This window comes from Phyllobates terribilis, unplaced genomic scaffold (assembly GCF_046119375.1).
Source record: "Phyllobates terribilis strain yellow unplaced genomic scaffold, ASM4611937v1 Scaffold_2__4_contigs__length_985480577, whole genome shotgun sequence".
NCBI classification, from domain to species: domain Eukaryota; kingdom Metazoa; phylum Chordata; class Amphibia; order Anura; family Dendrobatidae; genus Phyllobates; species Phyllobates terribilis.
The window spans coordinates 856,166,871-856,187,830 of record NW_027362762.1 but is presented as its reverse complement, the minus strand read 5'-3'; the positions used below and the strand labels follow the sequence as shown (position 1 = coordinate 856,187,830).

General features: G+C 43.2%; 1 protein-coding gene across 2 annotated transcripts in view; it reads left to right on the top strand.

Annotated features, from left to right (window-relative positions):
• Positions 1 to 20,960, top strand: part of CORO6 (coronin 6) — a 152,997-nt gene that overhangs the window by 35,023 nt on the left and 97,014 nt on the right. For both annotated transcript variants that reach the window (XM_073667964.1, XM_073667963.1), the window contains exon 2: positions 5,686 to 5,893. In XM_073667964.1, the coding sequence (XP_073524065.1) occupies positions 5,696 to 5,893 (198 nt within the window). In that variant the 5' untranslated portion in view covers positions 5,686 to 5,695. The remainder of the gene's footprint in view (positions 1 to 5,685; positions 5,894 to 20,960) is intronic.

Sequence of the window (20,960 nt, the reverse complement as noted above, 5' to 3'; positions counted from 1 at the left end):
GGGCTTGTTTTTTGCTAGACAAATTGTACTTTTGAGTGACATCACTGTTTTTACCATATCATGTACTGGAAAATGGGGAAAAAAATCCAAGTGCTGTGAAATTGCAAAAAAGTGCAATTTCACAGTTGTTTTCTGTTTTTTTGTTTTTTTTACCACGTTCACTGAATGCTAAAACTGACCTGCCACTATTATTCTCCAGGTCATTACTGTTTGTAGACACCAAACATGTATAGGTTCTTTTTTATTTAAGTGTTGAAAAGAAAATCCAAATTTTACAAAAAAAAAAAAGGCGCTATTTTCCGAGACCCATAGCGTCTCCATTTTTCATGATCTGGGCTGGGTGAGGGCTTATTTTTTGCACGCCGAGCTGACATTTTTATTGGTACCATTTTGGGGTAGATACGATGTTTTGATCGCCCGTTATTGCATTTTATTGCAGTGTTGCAGCGACTAAAAAAACGTAATTCTGCTGTTTAGAATATTTTTCTCGTTACTCCGTTTACCAATCAGATGAATTTTTTTTTATATTGATAGATATGAAACTTTTATATATATATTTTTTATATTTTTAATGCTTCAATAGTCTCCATAGGAGACTAGAAGCTGCAGTTACCTGATCCCCTATGCTACACACAGGCGATGAGCAGATCACCTGTGTATAGCAGAAATGCTCACTTGCTCTGAGCGCCGACCACTGGGAGGCGCTCATAGCAATCTGGCAATGACAACCACAAGGTCTCCTGCAGACTCAGGGTTGTCATGCCAACCCATCGGTGACCCGCGATCATGTGACGGGTCGCCGATATGCGGGGCCAATGACACGCTTCCTGGAAGCAAGAGTTAAATGCCGCTATCAGAGATTGTTAACCGCCGCGGGTGGATCGCAATTCCTGTTGCGGGCACATGTCAGCTGTATAGATCAGCTGACATGTTCCTGGAAAGGTGCGGGCCCAGCGCCGGAGCCCGCACCAAACAGGGGGATCTGACGTGGGGCGTACTATTACGCTCCACATCAGAAAGGGGTTAAAGTAGAAAAAGCATGGTAAACAGCCCAATGATTTCTTCCATTGATCCTTTAGAAATTATTAGATAGAGGGAGTTTCCCCTAATGTGCGAAATCTAGCAAAATCCTGTCCCCACCATCAACCCCAGTTCAGTGTTATGTGCACATTATTATTTATCCATTATGCTGCCATTTTGGATGCCTCATCAGTGTCTAATACCTAAACTTTTGTAACCAGTTAGGAACCTGACCTCCTCTGATAAAATAAATGTTGCCTTTATGTAATCAAACAATTACCTATACAGTCAGTTGCATCCAGGCTCGGACTGGCCCACAGGAGAATCCCCCGGTGGGCCCCACTTCACCAATATGAGAAATAGCTTGCATAATACATTTGTTTCACAATGTACAGACTAGGGCTGCATTTCATCATTCATTTTACAAAGTACCCTGTTTATTAATTTATTGAAACATAGGCAAACTCGTGAACGAGGGTAATGTGATATTTGCATGTAGCTGAGCAGTGGACCCCTCAGAGTCAGTGTTACAGGTGGGTCCTTGGCATTCTAGTCTGGCACTGGTTGCCTCCCTGGCGTCTAGGGTAGCGAAAGATTTAATGGTTCTCAAGAGTACAGAATGGGGTATTGCTCACCTCTCTGTGGACAATATAAACATCACCGATATCCAGATCAATGACAAGCTACCGTAAATGTCTGCATCCCTGGTGACCTAGGTCTGTGAAGGATTTAATACCCTTGTGGTTTTGGACAGTGTTCCTCATGATTCCTAAACTAAGAACTCCTTCTAAAATAAATTACATTAAAATCCCCCCAAGACTATGATCATGTGAGTTACCATATGGCTGTGAAAGTATGAGTAGATACAGTCGGTACGGAAAGTATTCAGACCCCTTTAAATTTTTCACTCTTTGTTTCATTGGAGCCATTTGGTAAATTCTAAAAAGTTAATTTTTTCTCATTAAAGTACACTCTGCACCCCATCTTGACTGAAAAAAAGCAGAAATGTAGAATTTTTTGCAAATTTATTAAAAAGTAAAAAATGAAATATCACATGGTCATAAGTATTCAGACCCTTAGCTCAGACACTCATATTTAAGTCACATGCTGTCCATTTCCTTGTGATCCTCCTTGAAATGATGATCTACTCCTTCATTGGAGCCCAGCTGTGTTTAATTAAACTGATAGGAACTGCCCAAGGAGCTCAGAGACAGAATTGTGGCAAGACACAGATCTGGCCAAGGTTACAAAAGAATTTCTGCCTTACTCAAGGTTCCTAAGAGCACAGTGGCCTCCATAATCCTTAAATGGAAAAAGTTTGGGTCCACCAGAAGTCTTCCTAGACCTGGCCGTCCAGCCAAACTGAGCAATCGTGGGAGGAGAGCCTCGGTGATAGAGGTAAAGAAGAACCCTAAGATCACTGTGGCTGAGCTCCAGAGATGCAGTAGGGAGATGGGAGAAAGTTCCACAAAGTCAACTATCACTGCAGCCCTCCACCAGTCGGGCCTTTATGGCAAAGTGGCCCGACAGAAACCTTTCCTCAGTGCAAGACATATGAAAGCCCGCATAGAGTTTGCTCAAAAACACATTAAGGACTCCCAGACTATGAGAAATAAGATTCTTTGGTCTGATGAGACGAAGATAGAACTTTTTGGTGATAATTCTAATCGGTATATGTGGAGAAAACCAGGCACTGCTCATCACCTGCCCAATACAATCCCAACAGTGAAACATGGTGGTGGCAGTATCATGCTATGGGGGTGTTTTTCAGCTGCAGGGACAGGACAACTGGTTGCAATTGAAGGAAACATGAATGCTGCCAAGTACAGAGATATCCTGGATGAAAACCTCTTCCAGAGTGCTCTGGACCTCAGACTTGGCCGAAGATTCACCTTCCAAGAAGACAATGACCCTAAGCACACAGCTAAAATAACAAAGGAGTGGCTTCAGAACAACTCTGTGACCATTCTTGACTGGCCCAGCCAGAGCCCTGACCTAAACCCAATTCGAGCATCTCTGGAGAGACCTGAAAATGGCTGTCCACCAACGTTCACCATCCAACCTGACGGAACTGGAGAGGATCTGCAAGGAAGAATGGCAGAGGATCCCCAAATCCTGGTGTGAAAAACTTGTTGCATCATTCCCAAGAAGACTCATGGCTGTACTAGCTCAAAAGGGTGTTTCTACTCAATACTGAGCAAAGGGTCTGAATACTTATGACCATGTGGTATTTCAGTTTTTCTTTTTTTAATACATTTGCAAAAAATCTACATTTCTGTTATTTTTCAGTCAAGATGGGGTGTACTTTAATGAGAAAAAAAATGAACTTTTTAGAATTTACCAAATGGCTGCAATGAAACAAAGAGTGAAAAATTTAAAGGGGTCTGGATACTTTCCTTACCCACTGTATATGGCATTTTCTCCTAAGGGTGGGTAAATTCCAGGTTATTACCCATGACAAGAAGTTGAATACTGATTGAGTCCATCCTCAAAGTGACATCTGATGTTTTAAATAAAATCCACCTGAAGTGTCAAAAACACAATGCCAGATTCATCAAAGTTTTTACAACAAACTTTTGGCATAAAAAGCTTTGAAAAGTCGTATAAACTTGGTAAAACTGGAGGCTGCACTAAAATTTTGCAACTTTTGGTGTTCTCACGCCAAAGTGGGCAGAACTGGGACGGGGCCTTGGTGACCGCCGCTCATCAAATCATGACCGGTGGCGTTTGCTATGTCACAAATCTTAAACCAGCGGGGACTGGAATAGGATTTATGGCAAGGCGCATAGGTGCACGCCACTCGTCAGATGCTCCTGATTCATGTAGAAGCTTTTGCCTCGAGCACATCTCTTCATCAATACCAGCATGAACAACGCCACTCTTACCTCAGGCTTTAACCCTAGAACGCATGACCATAAAAATCTACTTTTTCACATACCTGGGGCCTTTTAAGCCCGTGTGCAAATAACATGGAATAACTCAAACAAAAATGACAAACCACTATATACCTGAGGAATACCTAGAGTTTCAAAATTCTAACTAAAGTAATCTTGCAGAAAATAGAAAACAATTAACAGGGCGGGCCTGCTAGGCCCCAGGTATGCGTTCTAGGGTTAAAGATAATGTAAAAATGAGTCTGGTCTTTGTCACCCCAAAACCATCAGCTTTTATAATTATTTATAGCATAACCCACATGCAGGCATACCTTTCTGGCTGTAGTAAAACTAGCGTTACCATTGCAGAGTCTTGTCCATGTCTTACAAAGTGGCTTTCTATTCTGGCGCATTCAGGGGTGTCCCGAGGGGGGAAGACTCTTCTCTGATGTCCATATACCTTAATAGTGTGTACTGTGTGTGGACAGGAGCTCATTTTCTGACTGACAGTCTTCCCTTTATGACTTTGTATGCAGAGATAGCTGTCAATCATTGAATATGACCACCCACTGGACTCATATACATGCAAATACCAGAGATTTCAATGAATAAAAATCAAGTTATACTAAATGTTTTCCATTAAACCGGTATATCATTTTGCTCAGCTTCTTCTCTAAACCATGCTGTCCACAGATTGCACTACATGTATAACGTGAGAGGTTTACTTTAAAGGAGAAGCCACTACTGAGCAGCTCACCTATGTTATAATGTTCCAACCAATGGCTATAAGTATTGTACCTCTTCATGAGTGCTGATATGGTTGTTCCTTTCGAAAGTGTATCCGCCAAGCCTAGGTGGAGCCTAAAATAGTAAAGACATTTTAGTTGAAGGGGTATTTTCAAGTTGGGTGTTCATCAACTCACAGCTCAGCAGTCTCCTTACTTCCTTGTTGATGGGGGGTGGGCAGGCACTCCTCCTTGAGTGACAGTTCTGCTTCCTACTGCTGAGATTATGCTCCTGTGAAAACTTTAATTGACTGAAGTGTACACTGCTATTACTATATTAACACATAGAGATAACAGATCCTTTCAACAAGGCTTGGGAAAGGGTGAGCAGTGAATAGGAGAACTGCTCTGGAAACAGCCTGTGCTGAGGGCACAGGATGGGGTGGATTGTGATATTGCAGGACTATTAACATCAGATACAGCTTAGGAGATAAGAGAGAGTGGGAGGGAGGTGAGAAGCTAACTGCTGTATAGAAATCAATGGGCTAGAGAGACGTGACTGGAATCTTAGGAGTTAACTCCTCAGTCTGGAATAAAAATATTGCGCTTACTCGGCCAGGTTTTTGTGGTCTTTTTGGAAACATACTGTACACTATGTAAGATAAAAGCTCTCATAGCATGAGAATGACAGCAGATAGAAAAAGCAAGCAAATAGCAAACTTGCGTATTTTCATTATGTCTAACTAACTAAAGCAATTTTTAACAACATGAGACCACCACTTTAATAACTGTATCAGGAAGTTCCTTTAGGGACTACACATCTTGGGGCCTAATCTACTCCTACTGTTCTTTTAGCATTGCTGGGTTATCAGTATAACAGGTACTGTGACACAGCATATGTTTTCTTTGCATAACCAACAGCTATAGGTAGTTGTATTTTTATTTTGTGGTTCAGCACTGTCTTTTGTTTAGTTGTAACACTGGTTACAAAGCTCATGTTTTATATATGAACAAGATGTTATCATGTGGAATTGTAATGACTCATCTCTTACTTTTTAATTATACAGAAATTCCACAATGAGCCGAAGAGTGGTGCGCCAGAGCAAATTCAGGCACATTTTTGGCCAGCCTGTAAAAGCAGATCAAATGTATGAAGATATCCGGGTATCTAAGTTAACGTGGGACAGCTCTTTCTGTGCTGTAAATGCTAAATTTTTGGCCATCATCGTGGAATCTAGTGGTGGAGGGGCCTTTATAGTATTACCATTAGCTAAGGTAAGTTACATTATTAAAGCACAATACATAATAACAATGCATGGATATCAGCTATATCAAATAATTATTCTAAAAAATAAAAAAAAACTGTAAGAATGGTGCTCGTTGTACGGTATGTACTGACAGGACTGGTCAGAAACAGTATTTAGTAGAAAATCACTTATCTTCTTGTGTTGTGCAATGGGATCAGCGCACCTCTATTGAGGGTAGATCTGGGCATTAAAGACTGCCAACGGGCGATGGCTGTTGCACCAGCCAAGGATGATGCTCCTCCTCTCGCATGACAATAGTCGAAAATTGATCCCAATAAATAGATCTAGCAACAAAATGTTCCTTTTTGTCTTGAAAGAAATTCCCTTAGATAAGAGCACTTAAAAGCATTGATACATTTTTTATTGTAGTAATAGAACAACACATTTTTCTGTTGCGGAGGGTGCAGGATCTGTGCCGAAATGTGTTGTTCTGTTAACTTAATAAAAAATATCGCTACTTTGAATTGTTCTGATTCAAGAAAATTTCTTTCATGGCAGCACCAAAGGCAACAAGGAACTTTTTTGTTGATATAGATATTAAATTATTATTGAGAATATGATGACTACTTTTCTAAAATATAATATAAATATTGAAATAAAAAAGAGTTCTACTTCATTAGAAAACATGGTTGCTTTTGTTTTTCCAGGAAACACCCCATTTTGTTGTTTTCGGTATTGCAGCTGACCTTCATGGCAGTAAATGGTGCTGAGCTGCAAGATCACCTACTATCAGTGAATCGGTTCCATGCTGCTTTGGAAAGGAAGCAGCCATGTTTTTCTAATGCTGTACAACCCCTTGATAGCGATCATGTCCACAGAGTTCCTCTCTATAAAGTTACCTAATCAACCTTTTTTTGTGAACATTTTCTCCGTACTTAATAGAACAATGGCTTTTCCTTAAGATAGGTCATCAAAGTGTGATCGGTGGTTATGCGACACCTGGCACCCCACCAATCAGCTGTTCTCGTGTTAGCTGGAACTGTTCAGTCACAGAGCTGCACTGCACAGCTCCGTTGACGGAATAGTGGCCGCGCCGGGGTACTGCACATCCATCCCCTATTGATTTGAATTGGGGGTGGATGTGCAGTACCCATCCGTGGCCACTATACAGTCAACAGAGCTGTGCAGCTCCGTAACTGACAATTCCAGCCGCCGCAGACACCGGGTACAGCTGATCGGCGGGGGTGAAAGTGATGACCTATGCTAAGGATAGACCATCAATGTTAAACTCCCGGACAAACGCCTTTAAAACATGTAAAAACTCAATACTTGTAATTGAAACTCAATAAACAAGTAAGAATTGTTAAAAATTAATAGTTGTATTGATTGTTTTGGCATTTAGGCAATGTCTTTAATATAGGAGGGCTGAGAGTAGTCTTGACCCTGGCCAATAATGGTCACTACTTTCAAGAGTTTAGACTACTCTCAGTCCTTCCATGCTAATGAGCCAAGAGCTTTCTGCTCTCATATCTATTGACGAAGTACTGTTAACCTTCTACTAGGACACCACATCAGAAATGTAAGCCCCGCTGATTATGTGCAAGCATGTTCCATCCATATATCAGGTTCAACTTTAAAGGCCTCATTGCAAGGAAGTGATTTACACTTGGAACGTGAACTATTTATAGTGAGCTTAATGGAGAAGAGCATAATGCAAATCTGACTTTGGGGTGATGTAATAGCAAACTGGCAACGCTGGCTACATTAAGTGGCCGCTCATTCAGCTTCTCACTTACAAGTTTAATAGGTTTCTGGCCATCAAATGGACAATCACATTTTACACTCATGTTCAAACTACTGCAGATTTTCAGTATAGGTATGTTATATAGTAGAGTATGAGCGATGCCAAAAGATAAAGAAATGAAGACGAAGAAAGAACACACACTCCAAGTGTTGGTGTAGCCCAAACGCTTTCAAACCAAATACCCACCACTGTCTGGCAGATATACCTGGGTTTATACCCAAGCCGTCCCTTTCCATGAAGCATTGCGTGATGAAAAAAAAAATCACTATCCTTACCTCCACTGGTGCTTCAGGGGCTACCTGGACTGTTCTCTTGCCGGTGTCTATATAAATCAGCATCCAGTTGGCTGCTGAGGAGGAGCATAATAGTCAGATTACTATAATTTACACCAGAAATTTGCATAAATTGTACTGGTACTCTGCAGTGGCTCAGATCTGGTGTAGATTTTCGTTTAAGGCCCACTTTCAGTCTAAGAGGCGCCAAATCTTTGAAGATCCCTGCTTATCTTACTCCAGTGGGTTTCTGTAAGAGTGGTATATAAAGCACCATTCTTAGTATTCCCCACTATGTATTTTTTTTATAATGACAACCTATTTTGAAGGGAATATATATTCAGAAAAGGTCTAGCTTGTTAAATAAAGTTTTTATGCTAAAGACTACATGTTACTTGCCTTAAACATGAGGGTCTAAGGAGTAAAATTTCCCTGTGTAAGGAGACTTATAAGCCGTGCAATGCTCCTCTGGGGATTTAAATATGCAAATAGTCTCCTCAGAGAGGAAGAGGACTGGAATATAAATGCCACCTATTGAAAGTAGCAATCCTATAAGTCAATATCGACCATTTAACGAGCTTTGCCTCATGACTTAGAATAAGAAGCAAAACCAGACACTCCAATTGCAGACACGTGTTTCAGGGTTTTTGCACCTCATCAGTGCAGAGCAAGAGAAATGAGGAGGATATAAATAGGAACATTACATGGCCTATAAGTCTCCTTATAGTGACTTGTAACTCTCCAGAATGAGAAACATTCACCCTGAGAGTTCGCTCACACTGGTGTAGATTTTCTCATGCGAGAGAATCAGATCAATCAGATCACACTAAGCTCAAACTCTGATTAAGCTCTGATCGAAGTGTCATTTGCATAATCAAGCCAATTCTCTCTTAGGAGAGATTCTAGGGTCGTGTGCACCTGCCCTTATCTTTATGTAAATCTAGGTGATTTTCGCTATCTGGGCATAGTAATCATGAGAATGCCTATAGAGAAGAGTTGAGGGCGACTTCATCCCCCTCATTTATTGTGGGACATGCGCCTATATAGCTATAAAAATGTGCTTCCTTTTGACACTTGACACAAAATAGCCTGACACTTCCTATTAAGGTAGCGTATAAAAAGTCGTTCAGAATTTCATCCAGGAGATTGAGACGATTTTCTTTTTTCACTTGTCATCCAAATGCGATTTTTTGTTGTTTTTTTCACAGCTGCAGCTATTAATCATTTACAAAATCATTTATAGTTTTCTATGTTACAGAATTGCAATGTATCCATAAAAATTTGGATGCTATATTGTGGCTCCGTATGGCATCCGATTTTTCTGATGCATCCATAGACTTCAATGGATGAGTCTCATCCGGTTTATGGAACAAACTAGTGCATGCTGCATTTTTTTTTTTTTTTTAATACGCAGTGAAAAAAAGTCGCTCATCTGTACTGCCCCATTGAATAACAATGGTCCAAGTGCTGTCCGCAATTTTTCACGGACAGCACTCGGACCGAACATACGGTTGTGTGAACGAGCCCTTACTTATGAGTCTGTGCTGTGTATACTAGGACCCGGTTAGCAGTCATTTACAATTTACAATGAGGTTGTAAAGCCGTTGTCTCTGCCATCAGCTATTCTTTCCAAAACTTATGTTTATTCAATGGAGAGAGGGAGACATTTATCCAATAGTTTGGCCACCCCAAGGCTGGAGTCACAGATAGCATGCGTCCAAAGTGCGTCTGCTGAGGAGCCGCTTCCTAAATATTAGAGACTTTCTCCTGCATCAATAGAAATGAATTGCTAATTGCTGGATGAAATGTATGGAATTTGTTGTCTTGGTACAATTCAGATATTTGCTTTGTCCCATTATTACTGTATCCAACATGATGTTCCAGTTTTCTGCAGGGAGGTCATTGAGTCTATTTTGTATTCAGGACAATGGTGCTGATCTCATGTGGCTTAACTTTATGATTTGGAACTTGATTTGCCTTTTCTCCGAGGCTAGCGTGATAGTGTCTTCCTTCTAGCAGAAAAAAACCCATATTCTTCTATCTACGACTTCAATGTCAAAGAATATCTCGATTCTTGTCTTACTCAAAAAATATACATTATATTGCAAATCCCAGATATCAGTACATCTGGCTCGGCTTTATGAGGCCACTGTAGCAAAAGAGGTGATAAAATCTTTTTATCCATTTTGGAGTTGATTTAATCTTGCAGCCCTGGAACTGGAAAGCAATAATACTGGGCCTTATTACGTCCCACGTTGAGCTTATTTATTTTTCATGGCTTCCCCAGGTTATTCCAAGAAGCATAAACAAAAAATATATCTGAGCTTGCTGTATAATAGCACACGGCTTTATCGGATAATGGCTTCTGGAGGCCTTTGTGCTGCAGAAAACAGTTTATATAGATGAAAGATAACATTTACTTGCTGACTAATGTCATTCCATGTTCCACTTGGAAATTTATATTGTCTCTGTGTTTATACATATGCATATACTGCATGTTGTACAAATATATATATATAAAATGTATATATATTTACTGCATATATATATATATATATATATATATATTATTTTATCATTGTCCGCCAGCAACATCCATAAGAATTGTTGATACCTTTTTAGAAAAAACAGCCTTTGTTTCAGATGTTGATCCCTCATCTTGGTAAAAAAAAATATGTTTCTTTGGATTTACAGATAGGGGGTTCAAAATAGTGTCAGACAATGCCTCTCGTAAAAATGTACACATGGTAACTATACCATCCATACTGTCCCATGACACCAGCAAATCTGATTATATTTTCTTTTCTTTGCAAATGGTCTACCTTTGATTTCATTCTTGTCCTCCTATTTTCTGAAAACTTAAAGATATTAAAGAAGACTTATCACCTCCTGAGAAAACTCCCTAGATAAAAGCAGACCAAAAAATAACCATTTCTCATTTATGTGGGGCCCATTATTCTGTATGGAGGACTGTGTGGGGCCCATTATTCTGTATGGAGGACTGTGTGGGGCCCATTATTCTGTAAGAAGGACTATGTGGGGCCCATTATTCTGTATGGAGGACTATGTGGGGCCCATTATTCTGTATGAAGGACTATGTGGGGTCCATTATTCTGTATGGAGGACTATGTGGGGCCAATTATTCTGTATGGAGGACTATGTGGGGCCATTATTCTCTATGGAGGACTATGTGGGCCCATTATGCAGGACTATGTGGGGCCCATTATTCTGTATGAAGGACTATGTGGGGTCCATTATTCTGTATGGAGGACTATGTGGGGCCCATTATTCTGTATGGAGGACTATGTGGGGCCATTATTCTCTATGGAGGACTATGTGGGGCCCATTATTCTGTATGGAGGACTGTGTGGGGCCCATTATTCTGTATGGGGGACTATGTGGGGCCATTATTCTGTATGGAGCGCTATGTGGGGCCTATTATTCTGTATGGAGGACTGTGTGGGGCCCATTATTCTGTAAGAAGGACTATGTGGGCCCATTATTCTGTATGGAGGACTATGTGGGGCCCATTATTCTGTATGAAGGACTATGTGGGGTCCATTATTCTGTATGGAGGACTATGTGGGGCCCATTATTCTGTATGGAGGACTATGTGGGGCCATTATTCTCTATGGAGGACTATGTGGGGCCCATTATTCTGTATGGAGGACTGTGTGGGGCCCATTATTCTGTATGGGGGAATATGTGGGGCCATTATTCTGTATGGAGCGCTATGTGGGGCCTATTATTCTGTATGGAGGACTGTGTGGGGCCCATTATTCTGTAAGAAGGACTATGTGGGCCCATTATTCTGTATGGAGGACTATGTGGGGCCCATTATTCTGTATAGAGCACTATGTGGGGCCCATTATTCTGTATGGATCACTATGTGGGGCCCATTATACTGTATGGAGGACTATGTGGGGCCCATTATTCTGTATGGAGGACTATGTGGGGCCCATTATTCTGTATGAAGGACTATGTGGGGTCCATTATTCTGTATGGAGGACTATGTGGGGCCAATTATTCTGTATGGAGGACTATGTGGGGCCATTATTCTCTATGGAGGACTATGTGGGCCCATTATGCAGGACTATGTGGGGCCCATTATTCTGTATGAAGGACTATGTGGGGTCCATTATTCTGTATGGAGGACTATGTGGGGCCCATTATTCTGTATGGAGGACTATGTGGGGCCATTATTCTCTATGGAGGACTATGTGGGGCCCATTATTCTGTATGGAGGACTGTGTGGGGCCCATTATTCTGTATGGAGGACTATGTGGGGCCCATTATTCTGTATGGAGGACTATGTAATGCCCATTATTCTGTATGGAGGACTTTGTGGGGCCCATTATTCTGTATGGAGGACTATGTAGTGCCCATTATTCTGCATGGAAGACTATGTGGGGCCCATTATGCTGTATGGAGGACTATGTGGAGCCATTATACTGTATGGAGGACTGTGTGCGGCCCAATATACTGTATGGAAAACGATGTGGGGCCCATTATACTGTATGGAGGACTATGTGGGGCCCATTATACTGTATGGAGGACTATGAGAGGCCCATTATAATGTTTGGATGACTAGGTGGCGCCCATTATTCTGTATGGAGGATTATGTGGGGCCATTATTCTGTATGGAGGACCATGTGGGGCCCCTTATTCTGTATGGAGGACTATGTGGGGCCATTATTCTGTATGGAGGACTATGTGGGGCCATTATTCTGTATGGAGGACTATGTGGGGCCCCTTATTCTGTATGGAGGACTATGTGGGGCCCATTATACTGTATACTGGTTGGCCCGCGACTTTGTCCAAGTTTTTCATTTTGGCCCTCTGTGTGTTTGAGTTTTATGTTGTGGAACTAGGGAGGAAATAGTAGCGGTTATAGGGATCAGTAAGGCTAAGTTAAAGGCGTGAACCCAGGACTATTATTTTTTCCTTATACCTGTCTGTAAATTCTTGGGCCCATAAGAAAAAAATAAAATAGTCCTGGATAATCCCTTTAAATCAGGCTCAGGTAAACCACATGTACTTCTCTCTGGACTGATCATAAAAGCCATAGTGTGCCCAGGTCTATAAAGTCTATGAATATTTTCATGTGCTCTATGAGGTAGATCTGTGCCTGAGGGTGAGAGGTTTAATATGGATCAAAGTGCTGAGATGTAAATGGAATAACCCAGTGAGTTTGATCGTGGCCCTCCCTCCGGTGAACACTGTTCTTTATTTAGCACAAGAATGTATTATGATTAGCTCCCAGGTCACCGGTAATGTCCTTGACCCACTCATTATCCTACATTCCACCTCTCGGGGAGGATTGCAGGCTTCTCTGTGCAGACGGTGAGACTCAGGCATTGCACTGCTGATCCTCTACTTCCAATGTGAATGATCTCATGTAGCAAACAATAGAAATGTGTCAGGAAGTCCTAGCAGAGCTAATGGAGCTCACTTTTTCCAGAGTCTGGATCTGGAGAATGTTTTGCTCAGTTCAGAGCCTATGCCAGGGCACCACCCTTGCAGCCCCTGCATGTCCTGGAACACTTTCTGTGCCCGGTGACACTCCTGTCTTCCTCTTTCCTCTTCAGTAGTGTTGAGCGATACCTTCCGATATCAGGAAATATCGTATCGGATTGGATCGGACCGATACTCAAAAAGTATCGGATATCGCCGATTCCGATACCGGAAACCAATGCAAGTCAATGGGACACTAATATCGGAATGAAAATAAACCCTTTCTTTCCTTGTAGGTTAATTCTACATGAAGTAAAACAACTAAGAATAATGTAGAATGTATTATGCGAAAAGCCGGCAATTCATCAGCGGCATACACCGGTACCCGACAATTTAGAACAGAAAGAATAGAGCATCACACATAGATTAGATAGATAGAAACATGTCAGTCACATATATATGAAGTACAGTGACAGTGTTGCTTACTGTACTTGTCATTTAGTGTAAAGGATTTATTAAAAAAAATAATAGTGTTTTCATGCACCGTCTCTTTAAAAAAGCCGGCCGGCAATTCAGCAGCGGTACCCGACAATTTATAACAGACAGAATAGAGCTTCACACATAGATTAGATAGATAGAAACAAGTCAGTCACATATATATGAAGTACAGTGACAGTGTTGCTTACTGTACTTGTCATTTAGTGTAAAGGATTTATTAAAAAAATAATAGTGTTTTCATGCACCGTCTCTTTAAAAAAGCCGGCCGGCAATTCAGCATCTGTACCCGACAATTTAGAATAGAAGGAATAGAGAATCATACATAGATTAGATAGATAGAAACATGTCAGTCACATATATATGAAGTACAGTGACAGTGTTGATTACTGTACTTGTCATTTAGTGTAAAGGATTTATTTAAAAAAATAATAGTGTTTTCATGCACCGTCTCTTTAAGAAAGCCGGCCGGCAATTCAGCAGCGGTACCCGACAATTTAGAATAGAAGGAATAGAGAATCATACATAGATTAGATAGATAGAAACATGTCAGTCACATATATATGAAGTACAGTGACAGTGTTGATTACTGTACTTGTCATTTAGTGTTAAAATAAAGGATTTATTTAAAAAAAAATTGGCGTGGGGTTCCCCTTAATTTTAGTCTCTAGCGGAGGTTAAGCAGACAGCTGGGGCAGATGTTTGAAGCCTGGGAAGGGGTTAATACCCACGGAGCTTCCCAGGCTACTAATATCAGCCCCCAGCTGAATACCTAGCCTTTACTAGCTATTAAAATGGGGGACCCCCCCAAAAAAAATGACGTGGGGTCCCCCCTAATTTAATAGCTAGCACAGGCTAGGCAGACAGCTAGGGGCTGATATTAATAGCCCAGGAAGGGTGCCATGAATATTGGCCCCCTCCCAGGCTAGAAACACCAGCCGTGAGCCGCCCCAGAAATGGCGCATCCATAGGATGCGCCAATTCTGGCACTTAGCCTCGCTCTTCCACGCTGCCCTGGTGCGGTGGCAGGGGGTAATAGGGCTGGGGTTGATGTCAGCTTATAATGCCAGCTGACATCAAGCCCAGGTTAGTAATGGAGAGGCGTCTATAAGACACCCCCATTACTAACCCCATAGTGAAAGTTAAAAAAAAAACACAACACCCAGAATAAAGTCCTTTAATTGAAATAAACACACAATTCTTTATTGTTCTAAATTAAACCATACTTACCGTCACGCCCATTCCAGCTGAAGCCAACGATCTCCTGCAATAAAAGTAAAATAATAAAGCAACCTCATCCTTACCTTTCCATGGTTCCCACGATGGCTCCAGCTCTGCTACATCGAGATGACAGGCTGGACCGCAGCAGAACGCTGCCATCCAGCCTGTCATCCCGCGGACACTGAGAAGCGCAGGCATGCTTGCGCTCCTCAGTGTCAGGCTGTGACGGCATCCAGATGAGCCGACAATGAACTCGGCTCACCTCATGCACGTCACTGACAGCGTGGGAGAATTCTCACGCTGAAGCGCTGAGTGCAGGAGAATTCTCCCACGCTGTCAGTGACGTGCATGAGGTGAGCCGAGTTCATTGTCGGCTCATCTGGATGCCGTCACAGAGAGATGCTGAGGAGCGGAAGCATTCCTGCGCTTCTCAGTGTCCGCGGGATGACAGGCTGGATGGCAGCGTTCTGCTGCGGTCCAGCCTGTCATCTCGATGTAGCAGAGCTGGAGCCATCGTGGGAACCATGGAAAGGTAAGGATGAGGTTGCTTTATTATTTTACTTTTATTGCAGGAGATCGTTGGCTTCAGCTGGAATGGGCGTGACGGTAAGTATGGTTTAATTTAGAACAATAAAGAATTGTGTCTTTATTTCAATTAAAGGACTTTATTCTGGGTGTTGTGTTTTTTTTAAATACTTTACTAGAAATTCATGGTGGTCATGTCTAATATTGGCGTGACCCCATGAATTTCGGGCTTAGGGCCAGCTGATAATGCCAAGCTGGCCTTAACCCCTTTATTACCCAGTGAGCCACCGCACCAGGGCCCTGGATGAGTTGGGTACAGCGCCAGAAGATGGCGGTTCTATGAACGCGCCATTTTCCGGGGCGGCTGCGGACTGCAATTTGCAGCGGGTGGGGCCCAGAAAGCTTGGGCCTCCCTGCGCTGCGGATTCCAGCCCCCAGCTGCCTAGTTGTACCTGGCTGGACACAAAAATAGGGCGAAGCCCCACGTATTTTTTTTTTTAATTATTTCATGAAATTCATGAAATAATTAAGAAAAAAAGGGCTTCCCTATATTGTTGTGTCCGGCCAGGTACAAATAGGCAGCTGGTGGTTGGGGGCAGCCCGTTCCTGCCTGCTGTATCTGGCTGGACACAAATATAGGGCGAAGCCCCACATCAATTTTTTTTTAATTATTTCATGAATTTCCTGAAATAATTAAAAAAAAATTGATGTGGGGCTTCGCATTATATTTGTGTCCAGCCAGGTACAGCAGGCAGGAACGGGCTGCCCCCAACCACCAGATGCCTATTTGTACCTGGCCGGACACAACAATATAGGGAAGCCCTTTTTTTCTTTATTATTTCATGAATTTCATGAAATAATTAAAAAAAAAAATACGTGGGGCTTCTCCCTATTTTTGTGTCCAGCCAGGTACAACTAGGCAGCTGGGGGATGGAATCTGCAGTGCAGGGAGACCCAAGCTTTCTGGGCCCCCCCCGCTGCAAATTGCAGTCCGCAGCCACCCCGGAAAATGGTTCATAGAAGCTGGATGCTGTACCTGGCTGGCATACAAAAATATGGCAAAGCCCACGTCAAAATTTTTGGGAAAAATTAATTAAAAAATAAATAATAATTTAGGGACTGCATCTTTATTAACTCCTCAAATGTAATTTAGTGTTAAAATAAAGGATTTATTTAAAAAAAAAATTGGCGTGGGATCCCCCATAATTTTAGTCTCTAGCGGAGGTTAAGCAGACGGCTGGGGCAGATGTTTGAAGCCTGGGAAGGGGGTAATACCCACGGAGCTTCCCAGACTACTAATATCAGCCCCCAGCTGAATACCTAGCCTTTACTAGCTATTAAAATGGGGGACCCCCCCAAAAAAATGACGTGGGGTCCCCCCTATTTTAATAGCTAGCAAAGGCTAGGCAGACAGCTGGGGGCTGATATTAATAGCCCAGGAAGTGTGCCATGAATATTGGCCCCCTCCCAGGCTAGAAACACCAGCCGTCAGCCGCCCCAGAAATGGCGCATCCATAGGATGCGCCAATTCTGGCACTTAGCCTCGCTCTTCCACGCTGCCCTGGTGCGGTGGCAGGGGGTAATAGGGCTGGGGTTCATGTCAGCGCCAGCTGCCATGAAGCCCAGGTTAGTAATGATGGGCGTCTATAAGACACCCCCATTACTAACCTACAAAGTGTTAAAAAGAAAAAACACACTACACCCAGAAAAAAATATTTTATTTGAAATAAAACACACCATTTTATTTCATTCTTAGTTTACTAAAAAAAAAAATAGTTACCTGTCCACGTTCCTGCGCTGATCTCCCATGCACAGCTGTCACATCTGGAGATGGTGACAGCTGTGCATGGCTGCTGTAAGCTCACACTGCCGGGAACACGTCCGCCACTGACTGAGGTCACCGGAGTGCATTTGGTCAGCGCAGCTCCGGAGACCTCCTTTACGGCACTGCTGTACCGTGGGAATTTCTCACGATACAGCGGGGCCGTAAAGCAGCTAACCGGAGCAGCGCTGCCTGAACTCCGGTGAACCCGCTTATGCAATGACGGGGCTGCTTTACGGCCCCATCATTCTAGCGGCGGCAGCGGTTCAGAGCGGTCACATTCTATGTGGCTGCTCTAAACTGGAGATCATCGTGGGACACTCGTGTACTACTACGGAGGGGTAAGGATAAGGTTGTGGTTTATTATTTTATATTTTATTACAGGAGATCGATGGCTTCGGGGAATTAGGTGTCTAGGTGAGTATAGGTGTAGTTTTTTATTTTTTACTTTATTTTAGGTGGCGATCGGCGGGGACAGGTAATGTATGAACTAATTTATTGTAGGTAACCACTGGCCACCAATGGCATGTATTTAACATTTATTGGGGACACAGTAGGGCAATTTATATAGCAGGATCAGGCTGATGGGAACTACTGCTCCCATCGAGCTGATCCTGCTGGCACGAGTGGACGGGGGACAGCATAGCCCGATGGGAGTAGTAGTGTCACATCGGCCTATGTCTGCCTGCACGCACACACCCGCACACATCGCACAGACACCGCGCACACCCGCAGACATCGCACAGACACCGCACACACCCGCAGACACCGCACACATCGCACAGACACCCACACACCCGCACATATCGCACAGACACCGCACACATCGCACAGACACCGCACACATCGCACAGACATCGCGCACACCCGCACACATCGCACAGACACCCACACACACCAATCATGACGGGTCTGGGAGGTGAGGCTGACCTGTGCGACCGTGGGAAAGTTCATGTGAGTTCATGCATTCAAGCATGAACTCACATGAACCCTCCGAGGGCACCGCGGCTACTTCAAATGAACAGCTGATCGGCATCACCTGATACCTCAGCTGTTCATTTGAAATAACCGGCGGGAAAGCGCAGCACAGAACGGGAAAGCCGGCGGTGAAGTCTTTTCACTGCCGGCTTCCCCGCCCGGGTCCTTCGCTCCCCGCTCCTTGGTGCTGCGCTCCCCGCCCGGTCCTAACTTACGATCGGGATGGGAGGTGGCGAGGGGAGCGGAGGATCGGGGTGGGAGGCTGCGGGGAAGCAGTATGGGGCTGTGTGATTGTTTAAAAGCCGGCGGCTTTTTACCGCCCGCCGGCTTTTAAACAATCAGGAGAATTCTCCCACGCTGGGATGGCATTCTGATGACAGGCTGGATCTCAGCTGAGCGCTGCCACCCAGCTTGTCATCGTTCAGAGACACTGCAGAGCGCAGGCATTATGGGAACTTCCGATTCCGGTATTCGATATTGTAAAAGTACCGGAATTAAGTATCGGAATTCCGATACCGCGAATATCGGCCGATACCCGATATTTCAGTATTGGAATGCTCAACACTACTCTTCAGTCATTTTATTCATTGTTGTCGTAGCTTTTCTATGGTATTGGGAACCTCCCCTGTTTTCTTATCACAGGTGGTTGTACCAATGGTACAGAAGGTATTCTTCTATATAACATTTAAAGACTATGGACACCTTTAACATGGGAAAAATCATTTTTATTTTTGTTAGTGATTACTTTTATTTAAAGGGCTTTTACGGTTTTGGAAAGCTCGGTATGTTTTTAAAAACAAATTTTTTCTTTACTCACCCTCCCCTAGTCCAGCTCAGAGTCTCCGGCACTGCTCCAATCGTATGCAAGTGTCTGCAGTTCTGACATCACTTCAACAGCCGGACAGTCAATGGCTGAGCTCAGCAGCTCCTCTTGAGAGCTGCTGGGCTCCCTGATTGGCTGCAGCTGTTGACGTGACGTCAACACTGCAGACTTTCCTCTCAATGTGCTTTTCTCCTTGTCTATTGGCCTGTTTTCTGTGCCCTGCAAGATACTCTCCCCTTTTCACTGCTGATCTGTGTACAAGCCCTTTACTTCCCTCCTCTAAGTTTAAAAAAGGGAGAGGAGAAAAAGAACTCTGATCAATTTGCAACATTTATGCAAAGCATCGAGTTAGATAAAGGTCTTACAGCAGCAGTGGTAGAACATTTTTATTGCCGACTATTAAAAATTGCTTTAAAGGAACCTGTCAGCATCTAATAGTACAGCTGTACAGGTGCTTATTACCTAATAAATATAAAATCCGATGTGCCGGTCATGAGAAATCTAGCAAATAATCCATATGCAAATCAGACTGGAAGTGCACTGGGGTGTGTCAATGCACTTAGGCTGCTTCTTTCAAGTATGCTGACACGCCCTCAGTGCACTTTCAGCCTGATTTGCATATGGTTTCTGTACTCAATTTTTCATGACTGGCAGATCAGATCACTACAAAAAAGTATCATACTTATTGGGGGACATAAGCCATACCATTACTTTCATATGTAAAATCCAGTGAACAAGCATTAACTTTGCATTTAGGAAGCAAATAAACAATAAAAAAAATTCTGTGCCAAGGTCTACATAGTATTTGACTCTATAGATCACAGTTACTCATGAAGCAAATGTCCATTGTACCATTTCACATAATTTATTTCTAGGTCCTCTCATATCTCTGTACATTGCAGAATTTCCCAATTCTGAAGGGAACAATACCTCTATAAAGGAGAATGAGAGAATAGGCTGCGGAGCTGTGTAATAGTGGGGAAGGACGTAGCCTTCCTTTGGCACTGAAGTAGTTGAAGAAAGTGTTCCCGTAGTTAAACCTCTCTGGACTGTCGGAAGGCCAAGCTAAGGGGTTAGCTTCAGTGGACCAGTCAGTAGAGTAGAGGGGGAACTTAGTGCCCTGATCAAGCCTTGAGTGTTTATAGAGCTTGTTCCTGGCATAATTCCTTGTGGGCTGCAGTACTTGTAACCAGCCACAAGATGCCACTGTTCTGGGTGCAGATGTCAGGTTGAGTCTGCCAGCAGTGTTACAGACAGTGATGGGGTTAATGTTGTGTGATGACAGCCCACAGAGGGTGGGCAAATCAGGAAGTGATGAGTAGTAAGAGTTAGGACAGTGAACCATACAGGCAGCCTGACTATATGGTGGCTGCTAGGGTAGACGGGAGCTCCATACCCTCAGACAGTGGGATCACTAGTGCGAAAGTCTCCCTACGCAAGAGTCCTGTTGGCCGGCCGGAGAAACTCAACGGAGGTATTGAGGACCCGGGGCACTTCTAGTCTGCAGTTAGCAGAGGAAGATAAATAGGACTCCAGCTAAGACGTGGGGGAGATATCGGATCCGGAAACACTGTTGTTATTGCAGAAGAGTCTCTTGGGCTAGAGATTAGAGTCACAGAGATGCTTCACCTAAAGAGGGAACCAGGGCTGAAGATGTTGCCAGCGCCTGTGAGGGAGATGATAACCTGTCGGGCCTTATCC